Raw genomic sequence first — 27,473 nt, 5'->3', positions numbered from 1 at the left:
CTTATGTTTCCCTATGGGACACACTCTGAGCTTAACCATATTGATTTTTGTTGGCCTTAAACATGAGTTCACCCCAAATCCTCACAAATATAATCTAAATATAACCAATACACAATATACTGTGTTCATATCTAAATTTAAACTGGCATGTTCTAGAATAGCATAAATACACCTCTTTTTCTATTCAGACTGGGTCAGCTGTTAACATAATGGGATTGGAGTAGTAGAGGTACCCTCCCTCACATCAAATTATGTATGTGTGTGTGTGTGTGAGAAGAGATCGCACATGCATGAGCTAAATTGTGCGACACCCCTCCCCTACAACCATCATGGTGCTAGTGGGGGGCTACACATATGCGCATATATTCACACTCGCACACACTCACACACGCGGCGACACGTACACGGTTCAGGTAGGACCGTTTGGGAATGGCTGAGGAGAGAGAACGTGGTTTCCGTAGTAACCACCCCAGCTGCCCTCCTCCACCCCTCTCTCTCTCTTTCTTTCTTTCTCTCCTTCAGTCGTTCACTTGTGCCTGGTGATGTTGGTGTCACCATCCATCTCTCTTTCTCTTTCTCTCTCCCACCCTCTTTCCTTCTTTCTCTGTATCTTCTTCTTCTCTCTGGATATGGTTCCTTGAGCAGCCAATGACAAAGGCTGGAGGAGAGCAAACGGAGTAGTCGTGTTTTTTTTTCTTTTTCGTTCTCTTTCTGGACGGAATCCCTCTCTTCTTCCACTCTTCTTGGTGGGATTTTTGGAATCTTTGAAGGAATTGGAATTCTTGTTACAGATTCTGGACATTTGTGTGATTGTGTTTGTGTGAGTGTGTGTGTGTGTGTGTGTATGGTTGCTGTGGGGACGTGGCTGATGCTTGATAATGGCTCATGCGGCGTCTCAGATTAAGAAGAATAAAGATGTGGATGTTAACGCACTGGAGGATGAAAAGGAAAGGAAAAGGAAGAGCAGGAAACACTCAAAGGAGCAAAAGAAAAAGGTACATGGGAAAACACACACTCACATGCATGTTATTAGAGGGAGAGTGATCGGGTTTGTGGGACGGCAACATCTCGCCTGTTACTGCTAGTGAGTTCAGTGTGTGTGTGTTAAATCTGTGCTGCAGTGCCAAGGTTACACTTTACATTTACCGCTCGGCATCCTCCTCACATAATCACACACATACGTCCCATAAACAACCAGCCGTGACGTTGACGTGTGTGTGTCTCTCTTGTTCTGCGTTCAGGTTAAAAATGAGAGCATCACACTGCAGCATGTTCTGAGAGATTTTCCTGTCCTCTGAAACACATCTGTGTGTGTGCAGACACTCGTGTATTATACATCACATACTGATTTATTGATGTTTGTTCTGTGGAGAGTGATGGAATGAAGCATGCGGATGTTAGCTGTGCTAACTGTCTATCATTAAATATCATAGAGACACAACACACATACACACTGCCTATATCCACCACACCCAGACAGATCTTCTTCAGCCGTACCTCTGCGGTTCCTGGTTGTTTCTTATGTTTCTGCTGTGATATTTTAAACTGGTGTGTGTTGTATGATGTGGTTTAAGATGTGTAGGATTCCCTTGGAAGCGATGGATGGCTGGCTGGGTGCCTCCTGCTTTTTATAACATGTGTCTTACCTGTGATCAACACACCGAGCTATGATCATGTCGGTTGACCTTTGCTGTTTTATGAGGTGTGTGTGAGAGAGAGTGACAGAGAGAGTGAGTTTCACCCTCTGCTAATGGACTATAATTTGTCGTGGCAATAAAACATGTAGAAACACTTAAAAATGAAAGGTTTTTCAATTTTCAACAATATTAATAAATGTTTTATTTTTAATAGTTTATTTATTTTATTTTAAAGAAAATTAGCATTTTTAAATTAAGTATATGTTCTATATTGTTTTATTTGATCATTTTCATTACAGTCACTGATGCATTATTTTATATGTTTCTTATTTATTTTCTTTCAGTTCTATTTTATTTTATTGTTTTAATATAAATATATATATATATATATATATATAAATAAATATATAAATATATATATTTATTTTTTTTTCATTAATTTATTTGTGACCCTGGACCACAAAACCAGTCATAAGTAGCATGGGTATATTTGTAGCAATAGCCAACAATACACTGTATGGGTCAAAATTATCGTTTTTTCCCTTTTGTGTCAAAAATCATTAGGATATTAAGTAAAGATCATGTTCCATGAAGATATTTTGTACATTTCCTAACGTAAATATATCAAAACTTATTTTTTGATTAGTAATATGCATTTCTAAGAACTTAATTCTTAATAAATAATTCAAACTTTTCTCAATATTTCGATTTTTTTGCACCCTTAGATTCCAGATTCCAGAATAGTTGTATATCTTGGCCAAATATTGTCCTGTCCTAAAAAACCATACATCAATGGTTCAACCATACGTCACCTTTCAGATGATGTATAAATCTCAGTTTTAAAAAACTGATCCTTATGACTGGTTTTGTGGTCCAGAGTCTCATTTGTTCTTTTCTTTTAGTATTTTTATTTTAATACGTTGGCAAAACACTCATACCAATCAAATACTTTGAAACCAAAATGATGAGAGAAAGATAGTTTTATGGATATTTATGGATTTTCATACTATACATAATCATTTCTTGAAATAAGAACAGAAAAGCATAGCGTGTCAAATAAGAATAGGAGAGAAAACAGAGGATGGGGTCTCTTTATACCTATGAATGACAAACAGAGAGACATCATAAAGATGGCGGTTAATGTGTGTTGCACTCTTGTATGAAGGAGGTAATTGTCTAGGCATTGTGGGACAGAGACAGACATGTGCTTTGTTTTATGGGGACATTCCATAGGCGTAATGGTTTTTATACTGTACAAACCGTACTTTCTATCGCCCTACACCTACCCTACACCTAAACCTAGCCCTCACAGGAGATTGTGCACACTTTTACTTCATCAAAAAAACTCATTGTGTATGATTTATAAGCCTGTTTCCTCATGGGGACCTGAGAAATGTCCCCACAAGGTCAAAATCTACTGGTATTCCTATCCTTGTGGGGACATTTGGTCCCCACAACGTGATGAATACCAGGTACACACACACACACACACACACACACACACACACACACACACACACACACACACACATATATATACCAGTACATCACATGCTTTTAAAAGGAGAGCAATTAGGAAGACTCATTTGCCAAAAAGAGTGAGCTGTTTTTATGTGGGGTTCTGGGTTGGTCGTCTTGTCTGGGTTTCCTGTCAGGGTATCCCATTATTTCTTTCTTTTGTACGTGTACTGTATCATAGTAATAGGGAACCACATTTGAGATCCCTGTGCTGGATGCAACCCTAGTAATACCATGGTATATGAATATGGTATCATACATCAAAATGCTTCACTTTTTTTCCTCATGCAATGATATTCTTTGTTTATTTCAGTGTTTGTCTCTTCTGGTTTGTTTTGCTCTTCATATCTCATGGTTTTAAAGCTGTGTCACACAATGTAGATTTCTGCATCCCAGGTTACACTGAGGGTTGCCGTGGGAACAGGGAACCATCTGTTGTGTTTTGGGAGTCAGGCCGTCTGATTGTCACTGTCCTGATCTCAGATCAGTCCCCAGGGTGTTGTTGTGATTTAATGAAAGGCCTCATCTTTCAGGGGCCAAAGTAGGTGTGCATTTCTCGAAGAGCTATAACGACACGTGTGTAATGTTCGTACATTCATTGATTGATAAGGTGTGCGTTTTGAGTGATTGTCGTAAAAATAATCTGAAAGCTGTGTCATTGTGGTCTTAGAACATCATCCTCCTGGTAAAATGTCCAGATCTTATATTACACAAATAGTCTGAGCAGAGAAGAGAGTATAACAGAGAGAGGTAGAGGCAGAGAAGGCCAGCTGATTGCCATTGGCAGAGGTCATATGAAGGTTAGCTGGTTTCACTCTTGTCTTGTGCCCCAGGACAGTATATCCTACAGAGCTAGTCATGGAGAAGTGAAGTTACTGGGTCCTCAAGGATATTTAAATCAACTCTTTAACCATTTGTTGATATTCTCAGTTGTCTTTGAGCAGATGAGAAAAAACTGTTTTAAGAGACAATGTATCCCATTTGGATATTAGGGAACAGCAGATGACAGATGTTATAAGGACAATGTAGTTTTCCTCTCTCTTTCTGTTTTTTTTAGATCATTTTTAATGCTGCACAAAATATTTATACCATTTAAAACTCATAATAAAGCATGGTGCTATTGAGAATTCAATTAAATAAATATTTGCATCATTATCTTTTTACATCGCAACTTCAAAATACAGGTTTGAACCCTCGCTCTGAGTTTGCGTGAACATGTTCTTGTTCAAGAAATGACGGCTGCAGCATTTCTATCATAAAGAATTGACCAAAAATTAAAGGTTAAGCGGACTAATTTGAATTAAATGTTGTTTATTCAATATTAAACAAGGACTATACTGTAAAGTGTAAAAACAATCATCAGGCCGTTGGAGCCCTCTGCAGGCATTTGATATAATATGCAATGTACGTAATTTATGATTATATTGCTTTATGTATTTTAACTGTATGTTCAGTAAAACCATATGATTACTTGCTTTTGATGTTTTATTTGAAACTATTGCCTCATTGCTGTTTACATGTATTTTAATTAGTGGTGGGCCGTTATCGGCGTTAACGTGCTGCGTTAACGTGAGACTCTTATCGGGCGATAAAAAAAATATCGCCGTTAATCTATTCTCAAAGTTGGGTTGGGAGCTGGGTCTAAACTACGCAAGATATGATGACTTTCACCTTGATATTTTAGCGCGGATGACGTATACCTAGTCGAATTGCACTGTAGGGGGCGAGAACGAGTCTTCAACTTCTGTGAAATTACCACATCAAATGAGACGTGCAAACATGGATGCAGTTATGAAGCCGCTTCAGGGCAGGTGCGTTGCTAGACCCTTTTTACTGGGGCATGTGAGTTATAATTTACTTTGATAATCCCGAAATAAAGACATTAAACTATATGCAACAACTGAATTGACGCTTCTAAAAGCAACGCAGTTTAATGGAAGACTATGCACGCAGAAATCCATGCCCGTGCGCGTCTTCTGCCCGTGTCTTTTGCGCAGAAGTACTTGGTTACACAAGTTTGTATAGGTAATTATGTTGTAAATGCAATTGTCAAGCAGTTTGTGATGCATTTTGGAAACAGGAGATGAGCGCCTGATCTAATGCACCACCTGGCCCGTTCTCGAAGACTTACTTTTAGTCATTATTTGGGTAGCACACATATTCTGAATGCCTTCAGCAGAATTCAAATTAGCCATTTTAATCTAGATTAATCTAGATTTAAAAAATTAATCTATGCCCACGCCTAATTTTAATTCATTTTGAAGTCTTTTGTTCGTGTAGGCCTATTTTTATTACCACACAAATGATCTGATTACTCGATTAATCATCAGAATAATCGACCAATTACTTGATTACCAAATTAATCGTTAGTGGCAGCCCTACTTTAAATCTGCTAAATTTTATACTATTGTAAATGTGTGTGTGTGTGTGTGTGTGTGTGTGTGTGTGTGTGTGTGTGTGTGTGTGTGTGAAAACTATAATAGTACAATAATGTGAAATATAGTTAATTTTCATAACAATTTAAATTTTTTTAATTTACGTTTTGTGATTATCAAAACAATTGACTCTGTGCACGTTTTATTAACTGCTTTCATGCATTGAACAGACATAAAAGAGTAAAAATAATTTTAAAAATATAGTTTATTTCTATTTTGATTTACTTTAAGATGATCATAACAAAGATTATCCTAACAGTTTTTCCTCTCTGTTTCTCTAACTGTAGACTTTAGCTAACTGCATAAATATAAATGTAAAATAATTTTTTATATATATTACATATCTTTTTTGTCTAAGCTGGAACAGACTGGGCTTTCTAATGGTGCATAACTATAATTTTACAGCGTTTGTGCAATGGCCAGTGAGAGGTCACAAAGTTAAATGCTTTTTTGGGGGTTTGTCCCTAATGTATATTCTCGCACCGTGGAGCCCCTATAGCAGAATTCACAGTCGCACATGCATGTATGTGGCAGGACAATGTGATGAATGAGCTTCGCTCCACACCATTAATGAGAGAAGCCGTGTAATAGTGTGTCTCTCTCTATTGCTCACATGCGCAAACATGAAGAAGGAATTATGTGGGGGAGGGGAAGGGGTGATGGAGAGAATGAGAGAGACTCACACATCGAGGGGGAGTTGAAGAGGGTGATTTTTGTGGGAGAGGTGGAGAACAGCCCATTATCCATCTATTCAGATGCTTTGTTCTACGTGTATGTAATCATGTGATCATCACTTATGAGATTGATCATCTCAGTCTTTCTTTCCTTTTTTCTCTTGCTTTTGAACCATATTTGCTTGCCTGTAAGTAATCAGTCAGCCTTTTCAGGAAGTTTTGCATCTGTGGCAGTTGCAAGATTGTTTTACATTCATTCAGAGCAGAAGCACATTAGCAAATAACTGCATTTGTGATTGTAATTGAGTAATGGATGATTCCAGGACGTTTGTCTGTTATTTAGTGATACATTAGTAGCAGATGTTTAGAGTGTCCATGGTAGGAGAGAACAGGTGTAAACAATTGTATTTATGGTAATAATTGTGTGTGTGTGTGTGTGTGTGTGTGTGTGTGTGTGTGTGTGTGTGTGTGTGTACCTGGTATTCATCACGTTGTGGGGACCAAATGTCCCCACAAGGATAGTAATAACAGTAGATTTTGACCTTGTGGGGACATTTCTTAGGTCCCCATGAGGAAACAGGCTTATAAATCATGCACAATGAGTTTTTTTGAGGAAGTAAAAGTGTGCACAATCTCCTGTGAGGGCTAGGTTTAGGTGTAGGGTAGGTGTAGGGTGATAGAAAATACAGTTTGTACAGTATGAAAACCATTACGCCTATGGAATGTCCCCATAAAACATGTAAACCCAACTGTGTGTGTGTGTGTGTGTGTGTGTGTGTGTGTGTGTGTGTGTGTGTTTGTATCAGGTCTTGCTTACATCCTGGGTACCAAATGTCTCCACAAGCATAGTAAAAACTAAAGCCCCAATGATGAAAATGGCCTTTACGAAACAAAAATATAATGCAATGTATTAAATAGTAATTTTCATATAGGGGAATCTACTACTAATACTTTTCTATTTTTAAATATATTGAAATATGTACATGGACCATGTATGGCTGTATATTGATGCATATAAAAATACATTGCAATATTTATACAAAAACTGCACTACATTTAAAAATGTAATTACATGTAAAAGCAAAAGTCAACAGAAAGCTACATCCTAATGGGTTTTTATAAAAAAAGTATAGCTCTTTTATTTACTTTTGTATCATTTGCCATTTCCTTGAGTATGTTGTGTTGGTTTATGAGCTGTATCGGTTGTCTGTTAAAGGTTGATCCGTGCTTGAGGCTCCATATAGAGCTTCAGTTCCCTGCTGAGAACACTGTGTGTCAGAGGACAGATCACACACTCACGCACAACCATACTTCCTCACCTACAGCCATATTTCCACAGGAGCCCAATGTAAAAGAAAAATGAGTACACTTTGTATCGGAGGACAGATCACACACTCAAACACACCCATACCTCCTTACCTGTGCTCCAAAGGGGTGATTTTGTGGTGATGCCATAGAAGAACTATTTTTGGTTTCCCAAAGAAACTTTCAGTGAACAGTTCTTAAATGAACCATTTTGAAGAACATTTTAAAAAATCTAAAGAACCTTTTTCCACTATAAAGAAGCTTGAATGCTTTTGAAAGGTTTCATGGATGTTCAAAGTTCTTCATGAAGGCATCAGTGCCAGTAAAGAACCTTTATTTTTAACAATCTACAGCCATAATTTCTACAAGAGTGGAAAAATGAGAGAATGAAATGGCACAGTTTTGATTTTGAATTGTTGAATCATACACTTCTTCTGTGCCACAGGTTTGAGATTACCTCTCTCGTTAAAATCAAAGCTACTGTAATAGCAGGCAGTAAACATGCTTCTATATGTTACTATATGTACCTCTGTGTCATTGAGTAAGATTGTGGAAGCTTGATTGTGAACGTCATTATGTCCATTTTGCAAACATGTTATTTTTAGGATTCAGACAGTTGAACTGATCTGTTCTGAGCATTTGTTACTCTTTTTTTTAACTGTGAGGTTGGTGACATTTTAGAATCATAGATGTAATTTGATGCACGCTACAGTTTATACAGGTATTTGTTTATTTATTTATCTATTTTAAGAAATACTTAAAGGGGTCGTGTAATCCGGGTCAATACAGTTAGGGTAAGTTGAAAACCTCCCATCTCTTTAACTTCTTTCGAACTTTAAAAATTGCCCTGGATCGCTACAGAAGTACCAACCCAGTGTTTACATGGTGAACATGCAAAGAAGCTCAAACACCCCTTTCCAAAAAGGTTAAATGTAGATGTAGGGCGATTTTGAAGTTGAAAGAGAAATGCGATGGGAGTTTTTCAACCTACCCTAACTGTATTGACCTGGAATACATAGAGTATGCATGCATGGCATGCAAGCATTTGAGGTTAAAAAGTATATATATAATTTTTTTTTTTTTTTTTTGAAAATGACCGATTATTTAAATAGATAATACCCTTTTTCCTCAGCTGGGATTGTTTAGATGCATTTAAACTGCATTTTAGACATTCAAACTTGTGGGCACCATAGAAGTCCACTATATGGAGATAATTCCTTAAATGATTTCCTTGTGTCAACAGGGTGAGTACGCTATCTGTAAATTTTTGTTCTGGAAGTGAACTACTCCTTTAAAGACCAAAACACACTGCACGATTTTCAGCTGTTCACACAATGTTCCACAAAAATATTAATCAGCGCAACAGCTTCAACATTGATAACGATAAAAAATGCTTGTTGAGCACCAAATATTAGAATGATTTCTGAAGGATCATGTGATACTGAAGACTGGAGTAATGATTCTAAAAATTCAGCTTTGTTTTTTGATTTATTCCATGACAGGTATAAAGTAGGCTACAAAATGTTTTTTTGGTCAAATTATGGTATTTTGATATGATTTAAACTGTGCTTAAGAATTATTCAAATAATGTTCACATGAGACACGACTTAAGTCATATCAGTAGTCTAGAAAAAGTTGTTTTGTTACACATACGTTTTCTTCTCATGGGGGCTGCAATGTTGAAGTCACATCACTAGACAAATACCTTATTTGTACTGTACAGTATACTGTCTACTAATGCATTCAATTTTTCTAATAGGAACAATAAGTACCTATCTATTGACATATTGAAAAGAACATGTAAAATGCTGTGCAGGAACTTCTGGGAACACTACTAAGAAATGATTCAAAGTGTCATTGAAATCAATCATGGAAATTTAGAGATTCACTAAAATGACAGGCTTTCCCAGTGCTAGCCAACAAATGCTTCTATATTAAAAATCATGCAGAAATTCAATCATACGAGCATTTTTAATTGAAGAAGGTCTTTTGTATTTAACATTTTAAGTGGCTGACATGATCTTTTTTTTCTTTCTCTTTCATCCCTCTGTACTTTGTGTCTTTTTTACTGTCTGGCTTTCTCAGTGACCCATTTTTCAAGAAATTACCCCATTTCCATTTTGTAATAATATCCAGCAGCTACTATTAATTGTTATGTCAGATTCAATATAGATAATATTAAGGCTGTATGACATGAAGGTGTGTTTGTGCAAGTGAGTGTTTTCTTGGAAGAGGTGTGTGTGTGTGTGTGTGTGTGTGTGTGTGTGTGTGTGTGTGTGTGTGTGTGTGTGTGTGTGTGTGTGTGTATGCGTGTGCGTGGGAGAGTCATGTGATCAGAAATGAGGTTGTCCTACTCACAGTATATTATTGCCTCTGCTTAGTCAGCAACACCATGAAAGTCTCCCTGTATGTGTGTGTCTTTGAATAGTCCATGACCAGCTTGTTTGTCAATAAGTTCACTGCTAACCTTGGAAACACGTTCTTCAGTATGTTTGTCTCTTCTTTTTTTAGTATGTACACTACTGTTCAAAAGTCTGGGGTTGGCAAGATTTTTCTAGTTTAAAAAACTTGTATGCTCACCAAGGCTGCATTTACTTGATCAAAAACAGCGTAAAAATGGAAGTTTTGTGAAATATTACTGTTTTTTGTTATTGTTATATATTTTAAAATATATACACAATCCTAATATGGTGATTTGTTGTTTATAAAACATTTATTACAGTATTATTATCCATGTTGAAAAAGTTGTGCTTTTCGCAATAAAAATTTTTAGCACTGTAAAACCCGACAGGTTGCGGTAACTCAAACCGTTTGAGGAAACCGATTGCCTTTAACCAGTTAAGTTTTAAAACCAATAAATATGAGTTTATAGTAGTCATATTTATTGGTTTCAAAACTATGAACTATAAACTCATCTACACTGAGTTACGTTAATTTAACTCAATGTAGATGAGTTTATAGTACTCATATTTATTGGTTTTAAAACTTAAATGGTTTAAAGCAATTGGTTTCCTCAAACGGTTTGAGTTACCGTAGCTTGTCGGTTTTACAGTAAAGAACAATATTTATTTAAAATAAATATAAATAACCCCAGCCATTTGAACCAGATTCAGAGTCTTTCTCGATAGTCTTTTTATATTTAGAACAGTTTATATTTTACCAGTCTTATTGGTTTTTAATAAAGCTTTGTTAAAGAATCTATTTATGATCAAAAAATGACAAAGTGTTGCTATATATTTCTCTCGCTCATTCTGTCCGTTTTATTATGTTCGTTCTTTCTGCACTGTAATTCTTTTTAGATCACATTTGCCTCTGTCCTGTAAATGCCAGTCAAAGGTACTCTGTCTGATAATGGTCTATTACCCAGCAGCTCTCTATTGATCTTGTTCAGAGTGTTGTTGTATCTCTGGTACATTCTCAGGGTAGCAGCCAGACTGTCTGCCCTTATAAAACTCCTTTACTGTAAACTCAACAGAGATGTGTGTATTTGTGTGTGTCTCTTCGAAAGGCTACAATATAACATCTGTTTAAAGTTTTATGGTGTGCTGGCAGGTCCTGATAGCTTAAAGTTGTGTGATATTACTTAGAATGACAATATTGGATAATAGGTTCTGGTTTGATTTGAAATGAAACAGTTTAATTGTATAACAATTAGGTAGTAATTTTGATTTGTTCCTCCATTATTTAACCCAATGAAAAAGTGATGTAGATTCATATTTTACAGATCAACCATTAGCTTAAGAATTAATGCGGATGACTGATGCAATATCTCGGCTCGTGGTCTTCAAACAGCATGTGTGTACATTTGAGATATTTTGAGGTGTGTGTATAATGTGTGTGTGTGTGTGTTTGGGGGGTGTTTGAGGGCACAGGGGGGAGTAATACAGGCAGATGGCCTTTCCCTCCTCTCTCATCTGCTACAGCCTGAGTGCCAGATAATATCTCACACACACACACACACTTTTAAATGGAAGAGCATGTGACAGTCATTCATCGAGCATGTGCACTGATTTGATCCTGTGTTCTGCATTAGAATATGTTAGAAAGTGAGCATGTGGTTACTTATCTTGAAGTACCGGACATGAGATCCTGGAGGGATTTTTGTTATAGCATTTGCACGGCTTAATCTTGGCACAGAAACTCTGACTCTTAGCTTTCGTACAGGTTTGGTAGTTAGTTTGTGTATGTTTTTGAAATAGATCTTTGACCAAGACTGCATTGATGTGACCCAAAAAGACAGTAAAACGGTAATGTTGTGAAATATTATACAAAATAAAATAAAAAATTGATTTAAAATTACTTTTTTCTATTTTAGTCAGATTCAGCAGCTAATATGCTGATTTGGCGCTCCAGAAACTTTCATTATTATCGTTGTTGAAAATTATTGTGTTAAATATTTTTTTATGCAAACCATTTTTTCAAACGTCTCTAAAAGACACAGTATATATACTGCTGTTTTGGGATCAGTATAATTTGAAAAAAGTATCTTATGCTCATCAAGGTTGTGTTTATTTAATCAAAAATATAAGGAGTAATATTATAAAATATTATTGCAAATTAAAACAACAGTTTTCTATTTGAATATACTTTAAAATGTAATTTATTTCTGTGATGCAAAGCTGAATTTTCATCAGCCATTACTCCAGTTTTCAGTGTCACATGATCTCTCAGAAATTATTCTAATAGGCTGATTTATTATCAAAAAGAATAACTTATTCAAATAGGAATATGTTCTAACATTTTTCATCAATTTAACAAACTTAATAAAAGTATTAATTTCTTTCAAACAAAGAAAGAAAGAAAACATTTACTAACCCCAAACCTATTTGTTAGAAAATATTTCCATTTTGAATGAATGCTGTTCTTTTTAACATTTTATTCATCAAAGAATCCTTTGTTTTTTTGAACAATTTTGTTTTCTTTTCAATTATCAATTTAATGCAGTAAAATATTACATTTAATTTATAGAAAAATCTTTTTGATTCTAAAAATGCAAAAAGCTGGAAAAACAGCTAATAGCTTAATGATCCACCACCTAATAATTTCTTATGTTTGTTTGTATATGCAGTACTCCCTGTGAAACTGGCTCTTATTTAAAATCAATATTACAGTAAGCATTAAATCATGGCTATTGAATGCTGTACAGTGTTTCTGGACTTTTTCTGACCCTTTGGACACTGTTTGTTGGTATTGTCCCTCAGCAGAGTTGTATCGTACAGGACACTGATTAACTAGCACTTGATAATCTGCAGAAATTTCATGACTGTCTCATTCTCACTTGCCTCATCCATCTCTTACTGTCTCACTAATTCACAAATGATTAAACGCCCACATTATATTACGGGCCATAGTTTTGCCATTATTTAGAGATCCTTTATTACCTTCCTTAATCCAGATTTATAGTACCTCATTGTATGATACCTTAAGATACTTGTAAGCCTGAAGGGCCTTTCTACCCTCCAGACTTCTTGTGGCTTTGCTGTTCACTCAGACTCTCTTTTGTCTCTGTCCTAATGATGGGATTGGGATTATCCTTCTCACCTGACTTTAAAATCCCAGTGAAATTGTGATCCAGGAATCTAGCTAATCTCAGTCCAACAGCTGGATGAAGGTGTTGCTGAAAATGACAATTTGCCATATTATTAAGAAGATCAGTTATTGTATCATTTGTATAGCATACCATTAAACCAATTACTGTTATGAATATCCATTGAGGCTATTGTAGACTATCTTCTAAACAAATTTACAACATTTTTAAAGTTTAAATATGTGCATGTGTACAATATTACATCTAGCATCTGCTGACCATCTGCACCTGGGTGCTGAGGCCACACACACTTTTTGGAAAATTAGTTTTAACACTTTTCTCACTGTGTGTGTCAGATGCGGTTTTATGGAGAGGATGGTTGGGGTCTGTAATGATAAATGCCTTGTAGAAGCATGATTCTGGGTCACACGCTGCTGTTTTGCCCCCCAGAGACCCACAGACACACACACTCACAAGTTCATGCATGCCGGCACACATTAACTGCTGCCCCTCAGAGAGAACATGAGAGAGTTTAAAGTGCTTCCAGCTGCCCGAACTCACATGAACTATTCACGTCTTTTTTTTTTGTTGACACTTTAATTGACTTATCTGTTGATTGGCTGATTGTGTATATATGTATATAATAGAGTAATATATAATAATAATAATAATAATAATAATAATTATTATTATTATTATTAACAATGACAATTCTGATTAATATTATTAAAATTATTTAAAACATTTATAATTATTATTATCACAAGTAGTAGTTCTAGGCTTTGTAAATAATTTCATTCATAATAATAATTACAATTGTATACTTATATTTTATACATACTATATTTTAAATATAAATTTTATGTATGATATTTATGTATTTTATATATAAATATATATTTCATTGATAACAGTACTAACAATTCTGATTAGTATTATTAATATTATTTAAAATGTTCACAATTATTATTACTAGTTGTAGTTCTAGACTTGGTAAAAAATGTATTAATAATAATAATAATTATTATTATTACAAATATATTTTAAATATTAATTTTATATATAATAATTAATTATTATTATTATTATTATGATTATGATTAATCAATTGTTCTATTTTTATAAATTGACTGTGCAGGTTATGATACTAATAACAACAATAATAAATTATTACAATAATAAATTATTATTTTGTATTTTATTAATAACAATAATTCTTGTTATTATTAGTATTTTTATTTAAAATATTATTAATAATTATTATTATTACTAGTAGAAGTAGTAGTATTAGTAGTAGTAGTTCTAGACTTGGCAAATAATTTCATTAATAATAATAATAATAATAATAATAATTGTTATTATTAAAAATATATTCTATAATAAACTTAATTTATTTATTTTAATGTTAGTAGTAGCTGTACTATTCTTATAAATTGTGCAGGTAATAATAACAATAATAATAGTTGTTATTATTATTATTAAAATTCCTATTAATAATACTATTATTATTTTAAATATTACTCAGAATTATTATTACTAGTAGTAGTAGTAGTAGTTATTATTCCAATAATAATAAAAATAATAATTATTAACATATATAAAATATTAATATTATATATTAAATATTAATTAATTAATTAATTATTAGTAGTAGTCTTATTCTTATAAATTGACCAAGTGCACGTTATGATAATAATAATTAACAAGTTATTTTATTATTATTAGTTTAGATATTATTATTATTATTATTATTATTAATAATATTAATATTATATTTTATTAATGACAGTAATAACAATTACTATACTATTAATATTACTATAATTATTATTTAAAATATTATTCATAATTATTATTATTACTAGTAGTAGTAGTAGTTCTAAACTTGGTAAATATTTTTTTAAATAATAATAGTAGTAGTAGTAGTAGTAGCTGTTATTACTTTTAACTTAGATATTATTATTATTATTATTTATATTATTATTTAAATTATTAATTAAATATTATTCATTATTATTATTACTAGAAGTGGTTGTTTTAGACTTGGTAAATTATTGCATTAATAATAATAATAATTATTATTAGTATTATTATTAGTATTATTAGTATTATTAGTATTATTCATTTGTTGTTGTTATTATTATTATGTACATTAACAATTTAAATTATATTTTAAATATTAATTTATTAGTAGTAGTAGTAGTAGTAGTTATACTATTCTTATAAATTGACTATTATGTATATTATGTCTATTTTATTCTACATACCTTAGGAAAGTAAATATGGTCGATTTTATGTTTACTTTAACATTTTAGCATTTTGTATGTAACAAAGGACAGTGTGGATATATTTTTGTTTATCAGTTTCTATAGGGAGACAGTATTGAGTCTCTCCACTAGGGTCCAGTGTGAGTCTGGATATCAGGCATATTCTGATGATGTCATCATTTAGAGTGTTTCTTTGCTGTCAGTCTGTGTTTGTAGCACTGTTCACCTCATTTCCTCTGTGTCTGTCAAGATCTTTTCCTGCCATGCCTCTGTGTTACATGTTAAAAGACTGCTGCCGGCGGGCATTAAATGTCACATTTTCAGCAAACACAGTGAGCGCACACAAACACAACATCATCACAAATAACAAACATACATGCAAACAGAGTACTGACAACCTGTCAAATCCAAACCAAGTCAAAATGCAACTTCCACAATCTGTGTTGGTATTTCATCATGTAGGAGCTCAGCTCATTTGTCCTTCTAGAATGTAAAATCCTGCACTATTTCTGAAAGCCTGGAAATCCTTCAGCGCCCATGGGTTTAAAGTAGGTGTGAACACCTCTGTGTGTCTGACTGTATTTGAGAGGGAGAGAATGATGGCTCTCACACACTCTCCGTGATTGGCTGATGAGGTGGAGGTCATTGAGGGAAAGCATCACCACGGTTACTGAACATCTTGAGCTCCTTCACACCACATTCTATCCCTCTCCCCTCCTCCTCTGTTGCCATAACAACGCCACCATCCCAGAACGAGGAGACCTGTGATACACCCCAAAGCATCATGGGATGCCTCTCTGCATAATCAAAGTGTGTGTATGTGTATGTTCAAGTGCATGTCTTTTTTCCTACATCTGTACCATGAAACAGGATCAATAGCATAAATAAATAATTTTAGGAAAAAGTTTTGCAGGACATATATCTAAATTAAGGGGTTTAAAGAGGAAGCTATTTGGTGATTCGTATAAAGCTTTTCAGAAATATGTCCAGATCATTTCACAAACAAAATAAGATTAAAAAAAAAAAGATCAGGAAATTATTTTCCCGTAACATGATGCATGATGTTTTTATTACTAATGACATTTTTTAATTTTTCATTACTGCAAAACTTTCAGATGATGTATAAATCTCAGTTTCGAAAAATTGACCCTTATTTGACTAGTTTTGTGGTCCATAGTCACATATATTATATTATGAAATAAGTTTGAGGATGGTAAGTTTTGGTGTTTCTAAAAGAAGTCTCTTGTTCTCAACAAAGCTATAGTTGTTTGTTTTAAAATACAGTAAAAACAGTAATATTTTGAAATATTATTACAAGTTAAATGTAATTAATTCCTGTGATGGCAAAACTAAATTTTCAGCAGCCATTACTCCAATCTTCAGTGTCACATGATCCTTCAGAAATCATTCGAATATGCTGATTTGGTGCTCAAGAAACTTTGTCTTAAGCCCTATTCAGACGAAAATTGTTTCTCATGAGGACAGCCTGTGATTTTATTGCTGTCTGGATACAGAATGTCGCTGTTTGTCTCTCAAACAATCCCCGGCTGAATTACCTACTGTTTTTTATGGAAGCCTGTTTCCTCCACTGAATAAAAAAAATGGTTATTGCAACTTGTTATCTCAAATTATCTTTTCTGAGAATTGCATAATATAAACTTGTAATTCTGACATTTTTTTCTCCAAATTGTGAGATATAAACCCACAATTGTGAGTTATGAAGTCAGAATTGCGAGTTTATATCTGTAAGAAATTATAGTAAGAATTGTGAGATATAAACTCGCAATTCTGTGAACATATCAGTCTTTTTTTCCCTCAGAAGTGGACTTTATAACTCACAATTGTGAGTTTATGTCTCACAATTCTGACTTTATTTCTCACAATTGTGAGTTTATATTCCGCAATTCTGACTTTATATCTAGCATTTCTGACTTTATAACTCGCAATTGTGCGTTTTAATCTCACAGTTCTGAGAAAAAAAGTCAGAATTGTTAGTTTATACGATGTAATTATGAGAAATAAGTCAGAATTGTGAGTTTATATGACGTAATTATGAAAAAAAAGTCAGAATTGTGAGTTTATATGACGTAATTATGAGAAAAAGTCAGAATTGTGAGTTTATATGACGTAATTATGAGAAAAAGTCAGAATTGTGAGTTTATATGACGTAATTATGAGAAAAAAGTCAGAATTGTGAGTTTACATGACGTAATTATGAAAAAAAGTCAGAATTGTGAGTTTATATGACGTAATTATGAGAAAAAAGTCAGAATTGTGAGTTTATATGACGTAATTATAAGAAAAAAGTCAGAATTGTGAGTTTACATGACGTAATTATGAAAAAAAAGTCAGAATTGTGAGTTTACATGACGTAATTATGAAAAAAAGTCAGAATTGTGAGTTTATATGACGTAATTATGAGAAAAAAGTCAGAATTGTGAGTTTACATGACGTAATTATGAAAAAAAAGTCAGAATTGTGAGTTTACATGACGTAATTATGAAAAAAAAGTCAGAATTGTGAGTTTATATGACGTAATTATAAGAAAAAAGTCAGAATTGTGAGTTTACATGACGTAATTATGAAAAAAAAGTCAGAATTGTGAGTTTATATGACATAATTTTGAGAAAAAGTCAGAATTGTGAGTTTATATGACGTAATTATGAGAAAAAAGTCAGAATTGTGAGTTTACATGACGTAATTATGAAAAAAAAGTCAGAGTTGTGAGTTTATATGACGTAATTATGAAAAAAAAGTCAGAATTGTGAGTTTATATGACGTAATTATAAGAAAAAAGTCAGAATTGTGAGTTTACATGACGTAATTATGAAAAAAAAGTCAGAATTGTGAGTTTATATGACGTAATTATGAGAAAAAAGTCAGAATTGTGAGTTTATATGACGTAATTATAAGAAAAAAGTCAGAATTGTGAGTTTACATGACGTAATTATGAAAAAAAAGTCAGAATTGCGAGATGTAAACTCGAAATTGCGTGAGATAAAAAGTCGCAATTATCTTCTTTATTTTTTATTTAGTGGAGGAAACTGGCTTCCCTAGTTTTTTGAAAAACACCAAGGTTGTGTAGTAATTTAATTGCTGTCCGAATCCACATCTCTGAGTAATTTCAAAATTCATACCTTGTTTGATATGTTTAATACCTTTTTGGCCACTGCTGAACAATGTACAGTAACTGTTGTACTTGGCTGGAATTTGCATGTATGTTTATTTCTGCTGGAAAGTATTTGAGTATTGAAGCTCCAAATTGCAGTTTCAATGCAGCTTAAAAGGGCTCTACACAATCCCAGCCGAGGAATAATGATTCAACTTTAAAATCATCTGACATCATAGTTTTACCTTTGTTTGTAAAAGGTGTTTGACTTTCTTTGCGCGTTCGCTTTGTAAACACCGGGTTGGTACTTCCGCCAACGTCCAACAGGTCTACGTAAAGCGTGAAGTCAAACTTGTCCAAGACGAACATTTGTGGTTGAAAAGTATGCATACTTTTTTTTTTTTTTTAGAAAATGGATGATTGTTTCACTAGATAAGACCCTTATTTCTCGGCTGGGATTGTGTAGAGCCCTTTAAAGCTGCAGTGAAATTGCAATTTGGACCTTCCGCCCATTGGCTCCCATTGAAGTCCTCTATATGGAGAAAAATCCTGGAATGTTCCTCAAAACTCTTCATTTCTTTTTGACTGCAGAAAGAAAAACATGGTCTTGGATGACATGGGGTGAGAAAATTATCAGGAAAAGTTTATTCTGGAAGTGAACTAAACCTTTAAACTCGCTGTTGAAAAGCAAGAGTTAAATCATTTGTTGGAAAATCAAACTGTCAGTGGCAGTCAGCTCTCCATATGTTCACACAGTGTGTGTCTGTCTGACACACAGCTCTATGCCACTCCCCCTTTCCATAAACACATGGGCACAATACAGACGATACACAACAGAAAAAAACAAACAGCCAACGGTAAATTCACCAGAACAGTATATCCAAACAGACACTAAGATACACAGAGCAAGCACAGTATGTAAACAGAACAGCCTGTGTCACTGTATAATGGGTGACACACTTCATCCCTTTGTCAGAGAGCTACAGCTGGGGTTTGTTTTTACATGATGGTGTGGTGGCCCTAATACTGGGGGAAATGCCCTTAATCCTTTTTTGAACCCTGCATTCAACCTAATAAACCAACCCCCAGCGGTCCTAAACACACACGCTCTTTTTGTCCAAAAAGGGAGCAGATAAGCACTCAGACAATACATGAGGGTTTGCAGGAAGGGGGAGACTACAGAACGGAGGGAAGGGGAGTCCTATTAGCAAATGCATTGGATTCAGCTGCTATATTTGGACCACATATCACTATTCAAAAGACCCCCACCCTCTGTGTTCAGTGTGTATGACAGAAAGAGAGAGGAAATCAGAGGGGAAAGCTCATAAAAACATAGCAGCCATGTAAATGATGAAGATTGGAGCCGGTTGCCATTGGATACACAGAAAGAAAGAGGTTGTTTTGGCACAAGTTAAAACAGAGAAAGAAAACGGAGAAGTCGTTTTGGTTTGACACAGAAGGAGAGGTCAAGTTGTAAAACAGAATAGACGAACAGAGAAGGTTGGATTGAAAGTGACTTTGTGAACACTGTAGTACCGGTGAGCATTGTATCCTTGTATCCGTACTCGCGCACACGTCAGGTGGAAGAGTGTCTTTGAGCATCCTGCTGCCTGGGCATTTTTTCCACACATCACATGACTGAATGGCACCTTGCTGGCCGCAGAGCTAGAGAAGAAAGTGATCGGGTTTCTGTAGGACTGCAGGAAAAATGGCGGTGGAAGAGGCTGCTGAATATTTCTCACCCGTAAGTACTGTACTCGACAAACACGTTTAGAAATGCTTGGGAAAGTGTGTGTTGTTTTAAATAGGCGTGTTGGGAATAGTTGGGAGATGAAGGTTGTTGGTTGAGGATGCTTGGGTTCGTTGTGCTTTTGCTCTTTATCTGCTTCAACCTCAGTCAGATTTTGTCCTTCAAACCTTTTTTTAACATATTTCTTGAAAACAAGATACATTTGACGCTGCCGGTAATTTTAAACTCCTCTGCGGTCTAAAAGTCTGATCTGTTGGGCTCAGATTTCTAGATTTTGTTTGCGGTCCTCTCAGAGAACAACTTACTGGTTATTTGAAGAGCCGCTCTGTTGACAAGGCTTAATCACATGCAAATGCTGGTGATATTACCACCATTTTGACATTCGTGCTAGTCAGGCACTCCAACTCTACCTTTGCTCTAGTGCTTTTTTTACTGACCTTGGTGTGTGTGAGTGCATGGTAACACAAGCACAGGGTGCTTGAAGGCTCTTTACCACGTTCACTACTGTTTTAGACCACTTTATCTAATTTACCTAACAATGCTGTGTACATTCATGACTGTATAAATCTACCTCTTTAAGCTATTGTGACTATGGGCTTCAATTTTATTGCGATGCTGAGGCTGGAGAGACTTAGGGTGTTTAACTTTTCAGTAATGTCTAGATTTCAAATTTAAAGTAATAGATTATGGCAAAAAATTTAACCCTTTAATAGTATTTAAAGAGCTTTTTATTTTAACAACTGCTGTGCTCATGTAATGATAGTGTGTTTGATTTTTCTTTTTTAAAACAAAGTAGATGTAACTATGTAACCATCTTCTGTAGTCTCTAAATTAAAAATATGATGTTTAGGCAAAATAAGAAAAATGTACACATCTCCATTTTGTAATTGTTGGAAAGGGATCAAATACACAAAAATGCTGGTAAACCTAAGAATTTGTAGGACCTGAAGGATTTTTCTGAAGAACAGCAGACAGTTTAACTGTTTAGGACAAACAAGGGACTCATGAACAACTATCACTAAACACAAAAAAAACACAACTGTGGATCATTCAGGTAACAACACAGTACTAAGAATTGTCACATGGAGGGTCAGAGACGTTCGGATCCATTTGCAGCATTTATTAAAACACAAAACAAACAAACACAAAGGGGCAAGCAGAAATCGTGGTCAAAAACAGGCAGAAAGGTCGGGGCTGGCAGCAAGAATCAAACACGGGAGGGAGTCCAGGAATCAAACACACGGGAAAACAAACACGGGAAGAAACGCTCGGAAATACAGACCATACGGAACAATAAGACTTCGCCCGGTGGCTGTGTGTGTGAGTGGCTTAAATGCAGACAGTGTGATGAGGTGCAGCTGTGAGCAGTAATCAGTAAAGTGAGAGCAGGTGAATGCAGTGATTAGAGCAGTGGCTTGTGGGGAATGAAGTCCATGAAGTGTGGTGCAAGAGTACATGAAGACAGGATAGACCAGATACATGACAGAGCCCCTCCCCAAGGAGCGGCTTCCAGACGCTCTAACCACCTAAAACAACCTGGAGGGTGGTGGAGCGGAGGCGGAACAGGGGGAGGGATGGAGGGCCAGGTCCATGTAGGGGTACTGGAACCACGAACTGAGGCGGAGCCGACGGAGGGAGAAGCCATGGTGGAGGAAGGGTTGGCTCCTCCATAGGGCCGACCGACGGAGGTGGAGCCGGTGGAGCCCGAGGCGGAACGGGAGAGTCGATGGTCCTAGGTGACACCGAGGATCTGGAGGGCCAAGGCGGAACCCAAGGCTCTGGCGACCCCGGCGGAGATGGAGGTCCGGAGGTACGCAGCGGAGCCGGAGTGACAGAGGATCGAGGCTGTGCCCACGGGAGGGAGGAGGTCCACAGAGCTGGTAGGACGGAGTGACGAGGCGCAGCCGGAGGAGTAGAGTCCAGAGGCGAAGGTGGGGCGACGACTGACCGGGGCGGAGCCGGAGAGACGATGGAGCCCGGAGGAGCTGGTGGGCCGACGGCCGACAACGGAGACGAGGGAGCACAGAGCCGGGGTGGAGCTGCAGGGTCGGAGGGCCGAGGTGGAGTCCAGGACTCTGAGACTGGAGGTGATGGTGAGGGATCCTTCAGTCTGGACACCGATGGCGACTGGCAGTCCCACGGCAAGTCCTCTGCACCGAAGGTGGGATGTGGGTGAGCACAGGGACTGTCAGGAGACAGAGGTGGCGGGACTGGAGCAGCAGGGAGGGTGGGTGGGAATCCACACAGTCCATGCATGGCCTCCGTGACCAGAACCGGGCAGACAGGAATCTCAGGACGACTGGATGGAACCAGCGGAGGCTCTGGAAGGCTGGGCGGAACCAGCGGAGGCTCTGGAAGGCTGGGCGGAACCAGCGGAGACTCTGGAAGGCCGGGCGGGACCAGCGGAGACTCTGGAAGGCCGGGCAGGACCAGCGGAGACTCTGGAAGGCCGGGCGGAACCAGCGGAGACTCTGGAAGGCTGGGCGGGACCAGCGGAGACTCTGGAAGGCTGGGCGGGACCATTGGAGACTCTGGAAGGCCGGGCAGGACCAGCGGAGACTCTGGAAGGCCGGGCGGGACCAGCGGAGACTCTGGAAGGCTGGGCGGGACCAGCGGAGACTCTGGAAGGCTGGGCGGGACCAGCGGAGACTCTGGAAGGCTGGGCGGGACCAGCGGAGACTCTGGAAGGCTGGGCGGGACCAGCGGAGACTCTGGAAGGCCGGGCGGGACCAGCGGAGACTCTGGAAGGCCGGGCGGAACCAGCGGAGACTCTGGAAGGCCGGGCGGAACCAGCGGAGGCTCTGGAAGGCCGGGCGGAACCAGCGGAGGCTCTGGAAGGCCGGGCGGGACCAGCGGAGACTCTGGAAGGCCGGGCGGAACCAGCTGAGACTCTGGAAGGCTGACCATCTTGAGAGCAGACTCTGGAAGGGCAGCCATTTTGCGAACAGACTCTAGAAGGGAGGTCATCTTGTGAAAAGACTCTAGAAGGGAGGCCATCTTGCTTACAGGCTTGGGCGGTTGCTCTTCTAGATCACCCACAGTTAAAGGTGAGCCAGTCATTTGAAGTGCAATGTCCAAGTAGTGTTCTAAAGCCCAATGAGGTTCATAAAGTGGCATTGAGGAGCGGAGTGGTTCAGAAAGTCCTCCATGAAAAAATATCATCAGACACAGATTATCCATAGAAGTCTGCTTAACTAATTCCACAAAGTCCATAACGTAATCCTCAATAGACCGCTCACCCTGCTTGAGACGCATGATCTGTACAGCTGAATCCATGCTGGAACCGGATAACTCCACAATAGCTGCTGGATCCTTGTAATGGCGAAGTCTTCTGTCACAGGGGGGGTCAGACTGAGACGTGCGGATCCATTTGCAGCATTTATTAAAACACAAAACAAACAAACACAAAGGGGCAAGCAGAAATCGTGGTCAAAAACAGGCAGAAAGGTCGGGGCTGGCAGCAAGAATCAAACACGGGAGGGAGTCCAGGAATCAAACACACGGGAAAACAAACACGGGAAGAAACGCTCGGAAATACAGACCATACGGAACAATAAGACTTCGCCCGGTGGCTGTGTGTGTGAGTGGCTTAAATGCAGACAGTGTGATGAGGTGCAGCTGTGAGCAGTAATCAGTAAAGTGAGAGCAGGTGAATGCAGTGATTAGAGCAGTGGCTTGTGGGGAATGAAGTCCATGAAGTGTGGTGCAAGAGTACATGAAGACAGGATAGACCAGATACATGACAAGAATCGAGGGGATGTAAACTTTTGAAAGGGGTCATTTTTATAAAATCAACTATTATTATTGACTATGTGTAAACTTGTAATCTTTTATGTGAAATATCTTTTTCAGGTCAGTACTAAATAAACAATAACATGCATTTTGTATGATCCCTCTTATTTTGGTAAAATAAATAACATTTAGCAGATTCTGAAAAGGGGTGAAAACTTTTGACCTCATCTGTAAAATACTGGCTGTTTATCAGTTATCAGCCATAACATGAAAATATAGCACATGGCATATAATTTGACTTAATTTAAAGGGATAGATCACCCAAAAATGAAAATGTATTAATTACTCACCCTCATGTCGTTCCAAACTCGTAAGACCTTCGTTTATCTTCGAAACACAAATTAAATTTTTTTTTGGATGAAAACGGAGAGCTTTTTGACATTAGACAGCAGCACAACTACTATGTTCAAAGCCCAGAAATTAAGTAACAACTTTGATAAAATAGTCCATGTGACATCAGTGGTTTTATGAAGCTCTGAAAAGACTTTTCCTGTAAAAATAACAATTTTATTTAATAATTTCTTGTCTTCTGTGTCAGGCTTTGACGCATGTTCATGAGAGTACCACCATGCATACGTGTGGTGCTGCTGATTATTTTTAACAAAAGGTTTTCTTGTAGCTTCATAACATCAAGGTTAAACCACTGCTGTCACATGGACTATTTTAACAAAGTCCTTACTACCTTTCTGGGCCTTGAACGTGTCAGTTGCATTGCCATTTATGCAGAGTCAGAAAGCTCTCAGATTTCATCAAAAATATCTTAATTTGTGTTCAGAAGATGAACGAAGGTCTTATGAGTTATGATCGACATTAGGGTGTTTTAAAAGAGTGGATATGAATATTAGCAATGTTACGTTAAAATATGGTAAAATAGGTACACTGTAAAAAGTGAACAGTTGGATCAACTTAAAAAAATTACTTCAATTGGTAACACCTAAAAAATTTAAGTTGATTGAACTAAGATTATTTAAGTGTGATTGATTTTTTTAGGTGTTACCAATTGAAGTAATTTTTTTAAGTTGATCCAACTGTTCACTTTTTACAGTGTAATGTGAGAATCAAAACACACATTCTGTCCCGTGCTGCCTATTATGTCTGACCCAGACAGTCTGAACTGCCCGACTCCTCTTCAAAAAGTAATCACAAATGGTTCTTTCTGACTAATCGCAACATGTTGCCTTTTACGTTATTTTCAGGACTGTAGCTGCAAATTGTGGTGCTGATGTTGTCTGTTCAGAGGACAGGAATGAGTGTGTGTGTGTGTGTGTGTGTGTGTGTGTGTGCGTAGTCACCTTGTCTGCAGCCACACTGACGGGTAGCTTTGTTTTTTGCCGATCATGCAGTATTTGAGCTCACTGCTTATCTAGGACCTGAAGAGACACTGACTGAGACAGAGAGGCAGAGACTAGGATATCATTGGGTCAGCTGTTTAAATACTTTTATTCTTTTATGAACAACAGCTGTAAAGACATTAACATTTTGTTTTAGCTATAGCATCGCATCCTTTTTATCAGCTATGACCTTTTCTCATCTTTCCTCACGTCTGTGAGTCCAGTATCTCTGATGTTTTAATAACAGCTGTACCCTAGAGAATGTCTTATGTAACTCCACTGGGTGTGTGTTCGTGTGTCCGTAACTGTGTGCGTGAGGTAGCACACAGTGTTTCCACTCTACTGTGCGTACTGTATATGCATGGAGTGTTCACAGAATTTCCCACACTGAAATATTGATGCTTACTATTTTAAAACAGAGAGGTCGTTCATACTGTATCTCCATGCTTGAGATGAATTATACAGTGTGAGCGTTTATAAAGATTCGGATCTTGACACTTGACACACAGGTTGTTACCACTGGTGTAAAGAGGATTTTTTTTTACTATTATTTTGGAGGTTAGGAGTTTTTTTTACACAGCATTAGTAAGATAAAAATCTAGACAAAGAAACCCCAGGACACATTAGAAACTGAAAACCAAATAAAACTATCTAGAACACCTTAGAAAGACAAACAACAATTATTCTAAATACCTTAGCGATGTCCTGGCAGTGTAGCAAAACATGTGTTTCGTAAGTGCTCCACTGTGCACGTCTAAAACAAATACCTCTAGAAACTGTCAAAAAAAAAAATATATATATATATATATATATTAGTGGTGGGCCGTTATCGGCGTTAACGTGCTGCGTTAACGTGAGACTCTTATCGTGCGATAAAAAAAATATCGCCGTTAATCTATTCTCAAATTTGGGTTGGGAGCTGGGTCTAAACTACGCAAGCTATGATGACTTTCACCTTGATAGTTTAACGCGGATGTATACCAAAGACTATAGAATATGGTCGCGCGTTTACGTCTCCTCCGCCAAAACACAGACGGGGTCGCGTCGTCCTCCATTCATAAAAACCGAATCTACTATAGCGAAATGCCTTGTAAATTCGTAGTTTTTTGGATTCATAAATCAAATGTTGGTCTGTCACTTAATTCAAATCGCGATATGGACTAGTGTATGTGAAAACTGAAATGCAAAAAGACCGTTTTAATATGAATCCGGTATGTTCCGTTTGCCTAGCTGTATGTATGAATGATGGAGACGAGCTTTTACTACACGCATACTGAAACACACGTGACGCTCCCGGTAATTTTTGGCATTTGCATCTCACATGAACAGATAAACTCAATCTCCAAAACTGCTGTGAGTGTCACTTTTACTGTTTCATTTGAGAAAACTAGCATCATATCATACTGTATACACAGAAACTTCACGGCAACCTGTCAAAATAAAAGTACGGTGTAACATGAACGTAGAAGTAGTGGAAACGTAGGGGAAACACTGGCTACCATAGATATACATACGTAGATGTATATTTTTTATCACACTGTACAACAATAATACTGTTTTTTTTTTTTATTACAGTAAGGGCTAAATTTAGGGTTGGGTAGGTGTTGACGTTAAAAAAACACAATCTAATAGGTAGAAAAAATTATTTCATTGTTAGTTAGTTAGTAAACAGTACATCTTATTGAACATAATTTATTTTCATCAACAAATTATCATAGAACAGCTTTATGAGCTTTATGATCCATTCTCAAAGACTTACTTTTAGTCATTATTTGGGTAGCACACATATTCTGAATGCCTTCAGCAGAATTCAAATTAGCCATTTTAATCTAGATTAATCTAGATTAAAAAAAATTAATCTATGCCCACCCCTAATATATATATAACCTTTACATATAAACAATAAATGTTAACGTTTACAGAAAGTTACATTTAGCACCAGTTTTTGAAGGCACAAACAGCTACACAATGGCAATTCATGACCTGTGTGTGTCCACATTGGGATATTGGGAGTTTGCATTCAGTCATACTGTACATAAGATTTTTGCATAGTTTCTCACAACCTCCCACGGAAACCACCTTTATATTTTACTTATTGAGCAAATCTTCTGTGGTGGCTGAAGCGTGT

At 36.8% G+C, this 27,473-nt stretch overlaps 1 protein-coding gene across 1 annotated transcript in view; it reads left to right on the top strand.

Annotated features, from left to right (window-relative positions):
* Positions 1-878: 878 nt before the first annotated feature.
* Positions 879-27,473, top strand: part of ank3a (ankyrin 3a) — a 119,574-nt gene continuing 92,979 nt past the window's right edge. Inside the window, exon 1 of the mRNA XM_073826522.1 lies at positions 879-995. Coding sequence (XP_073682623.1) covers positions 879-995 — 117 coding nt within the window. The remainder of the gene's footprint in view (positions 996-27,473) is intronic.

The sequence above is a fragment of the Garra rufa genome, chromosome 21 (assembly GCF_049309525.1).
Source record: "Garra rufa chromosome 21, GarRuf1.0, whole genome shotgun sequence".
Lineage (NCBI taxonomy): Eukaryota > Metazoa > Chordata > Actinopteri > Cypriniformes > Cyprinidae > Garra > Garra rufa.
This window is presented reverse-complemented; position numbering and strand designations above follow the sequence as displayed.